The following is a 2,842-nucleotide window of genomic DNA, read 5'->3' as shown; positions in this document are numbered from 1 at the left end:
CATTGCATTTCCGATTCGGTAACTCAAGTTATGCAGTCTGAGTGGCCCATTACTGGAAGGATGTGGAGGGGTTAGAGAACGTGAAGACTGGATCCGCCAGAATGCTGCATGATTATCAGTTAAACTGAGTGCTTTCTCCAAACATGTTGAACGGCAGACACCGTGGAAACGTCTTACTGCAGAAAGTCCACCTCCGACTCCTGAGGGCATGCAGTTCGAATGATGCTCCGTGACGAGGTCGCTCAGCAACTCGTCACAGGGCAGTTGTTTGGTTTGGTGTGTCGTTCTGCATTTCAGGATTCTCTTCTTGGAAGGCCAGACGGAGCGAAGAGACGACTGAACGACTGAACACCCGGCGGAAGTCGCGGCCTGAGAAGAAGTAGAGAAAGGGGTTGAGTGCGCTGTTTAAGGAAGCCATGGCCATGGCTATGTCATTCCAATCCATAACCCAATAATTAAAAAAGAACATTGCGAAACTGCAACTGTGAAGCGGGAGCCAGGAGGCTATAAAGGCGGCGACCACTGTCATGGTGATGCGGAAAGGCTTCCTGTACTTTGTGAACTCGTTCCGGTGCAGCCTCCAGCCAATAAACGCACAGCAAGCCGTCATGATCACAACGGGGACGAAGAAGATAAAGATCGACCAAGTGACTCTCATCATTTCCCAGGTCATGTCCCCATAATATGGTTCAATCTTTCTGTACAGCAGGAAAATCACGCAGATGAGGATGCAGAAGCCGCAGATCCCGAAGAAGGCCGCTAACACCCAACGCGGTGTCTTGTGTTGATGGAACCAAATTGGTCGAGTGACTGCCAGACAACGAAAGATGCTGATCAGCGTCAACATGAGGATGCTGACGGACCCGTTGAAGACGATGGAGACGAGCGGCAACATGTACAGAATGTCATATCTGAGCCAGCTGCCTCGTAGGGCGACGTTGACCATCCAGAAGGGGAGGCTGAGGCAGTAGGTTAGGTCTGCCACAGCCAGGTACAAGAAACTCATCGTGTGGACGTTCCTCTCCATCTTAAAGCCCGTCACCCAAATGACAGCGCTGTTGCCAGGAACGCCGAGCAGGAAGGTGATGGCGTATGGTATCAATGTCCATTTCGAGGTAAGATGGTCATCGTGATTGATCTTTGCGTAGTTACAAGCCGTGGTAAAGTTGAACATCCTGGTGGTGAGGCTAAGAGACTTAGGGAATTTGGGGATGGGGAGCGTGAAGAAAGAAGGAAAAATGAGTCAGTACTAGGATTCCTCCTCAGCCCACACCACCACCCCCGCCCCCCCCCCCACACACACACAAACACTCACAGCGCGAAGCTCCCACATCACATTCCCTCCTAAAAGCCCTCACTGTAACCATTTGTGCCAAATGGCAGGTGGACGTATTGATGAGTTTCCATCCAGTAGAAAATGTTCTACTGTGGACCGTAAAGGAGGGTCTAATGTATAGAGCAAGATATGTATTAGTTACAGATGTGAGCAGGGAAATGCCAGGTTTAATAGGAGGAAGTCTGAGATGTTACACTTTGTCAGGTCAGATGTAAGGGGAAAGTCTGCAGTTAATGGCATAACAATTAGAAACACTGATGTAAAAAGGAATCTAAGTCCCTAGGTCCAGAAAAGTGCATGCACAATAGATAGCGAAGTGATGAAGGCAGATGGCATGTTTGCCTTTCCTAACTTAACGCCTCAGACAATGGGTCAGGAGAACTTGTCACACCAGTGTAATGGATACACGAGTGTTTACTTGGAGTACTGTTTGCGGTTCTGGTCAGTACATTACAGGAGTGATCTGGAGGCATTCGAGAGGGTGGAGGAGAAGCTCACCATGATTTGTATTGGATTAGAGGGTTTCAGTTTAAAGGAGTAGTTGGCAATATTGCTCTCGTTTTATCTGCAGCTTAAGGGCCTGAGGACGGAGGCTTATAAAACGATGAGATGCACAAATAGGGGACGTAGATAGTGACTTCGCCCAGGGCAGAATGTTGAAGGATGTCAATTAAACTTGCACGGGGGAATGTTTATAGTAACTGTGCGGTGTAACATTTAACATAAAAGTCGTGGGTGTCTGGAACGGACTGCTAGGGGAGACGGCGGGTGTATCGAGTAGATTAGAAAAAAAATCGGACTCTCCAGTTGACAGGCGGTCACAGAGTCTGGCCGGTAAATCAATTTGCCAATTTAGTATTTTCTCTTATCTGTAGAGGCCGCCTGGGGAGCAGATAGACTCTTCTTTTGCTACATGAACCCCTTTCAGTTCAAAGATCCCGAGCGCCCCTTTCCGACCCATTCCGCAGTCGGTCACTCCACCTTCTGCTGTGCCTTCAGTTCCTTGGTACCCCATTCATGGCATTCTCTCCCGGGACCCCACCTCCTCAACATTCATCCTGCTTTCGGTCGAGCTGCAGCTCACCTTCCCCGGAGTCTCAGCTTCGGTTTGCCACCGTGAGCAGCTCGGGACGGTATAACTCACATCTTAATTCGCTGCGACTACAGAACTGGGCTTAAAGAGGAAATACAAACGCTTGTACACCGTGACGAACGCTGGTCCGCAGCTACAGGTAGATCGTTAAAGGCCGATGTGTCCTGGAGTTGAGCACACGTCTCGTAGAATTCCGGACTGGTGACTGACTCGTCAGTAGCTGAGATACCGATCGTGTAGGAATTAAGAGATCATGGGCAGGAAGACTAGTCAGCTCAGTTTACGGAAGTGTGGCGCAATGTTCGCAGTAACCACAATTAATGAAGAACTTGCGAAGTTTATTTTGTTTGTGCTATGAAAATGTCGTTCTGTGTCTAAACATGTCCATGTGTGCAGTGGACAATCTAGAGAGC

The 2,842-nt window shown here is 49.0% G+C and overlaps 1 protein-coding gene across 1 annotated transcript; it reads right to left on the bottom strand.

Moving 5' to 3' along the window:
• Nucleotides 1-253: 253 nt before the first annotated feature.
• On the bottom strand, nucleotides 254-1,174 carry LOC140715749 (N-formyl peptide receptor 3-like). Its single transcript, XM_073028120.1, has one exon. The coding sequence runs from the start codon at nucleotides 1,172-1,174 to the stop codon at nucleotides 254-256; it is 921 nt and encodes a 306-aa protein (XP_072884221.1).
• Nucleotides 1,175-2,842: the final 1,668 nt, after the last annotated feature.

The sequence above is a fragment of the Hemitrygon akajei genome, chromosome 24, assembly GCF_048418815.1.
Source record: "Hemitrygon akajei chromosome 24, sHemAka1.3, whole genome shotgun sequence".
Classification (NCBI taxonomy): Eukaryota; Metazoa; Chordata; class Chondrichthyes; order Myliobatiformes; family Dasyatidae; genus Hemitrygon; species Hemitrygon akajei.
This window is presented reverse-complemented; position numbering and strand designations above follow the sequence as displayed.

Excerpts from the sequence above, each read along its gene's own strand:
- LOC140715749 (XM_073028120.1), bottom strand. The coding sequence starts at position 1,174 with ATGTTCAACTTTACCACGGCTTGTAACTACGCAAAGATCAATCACGAT.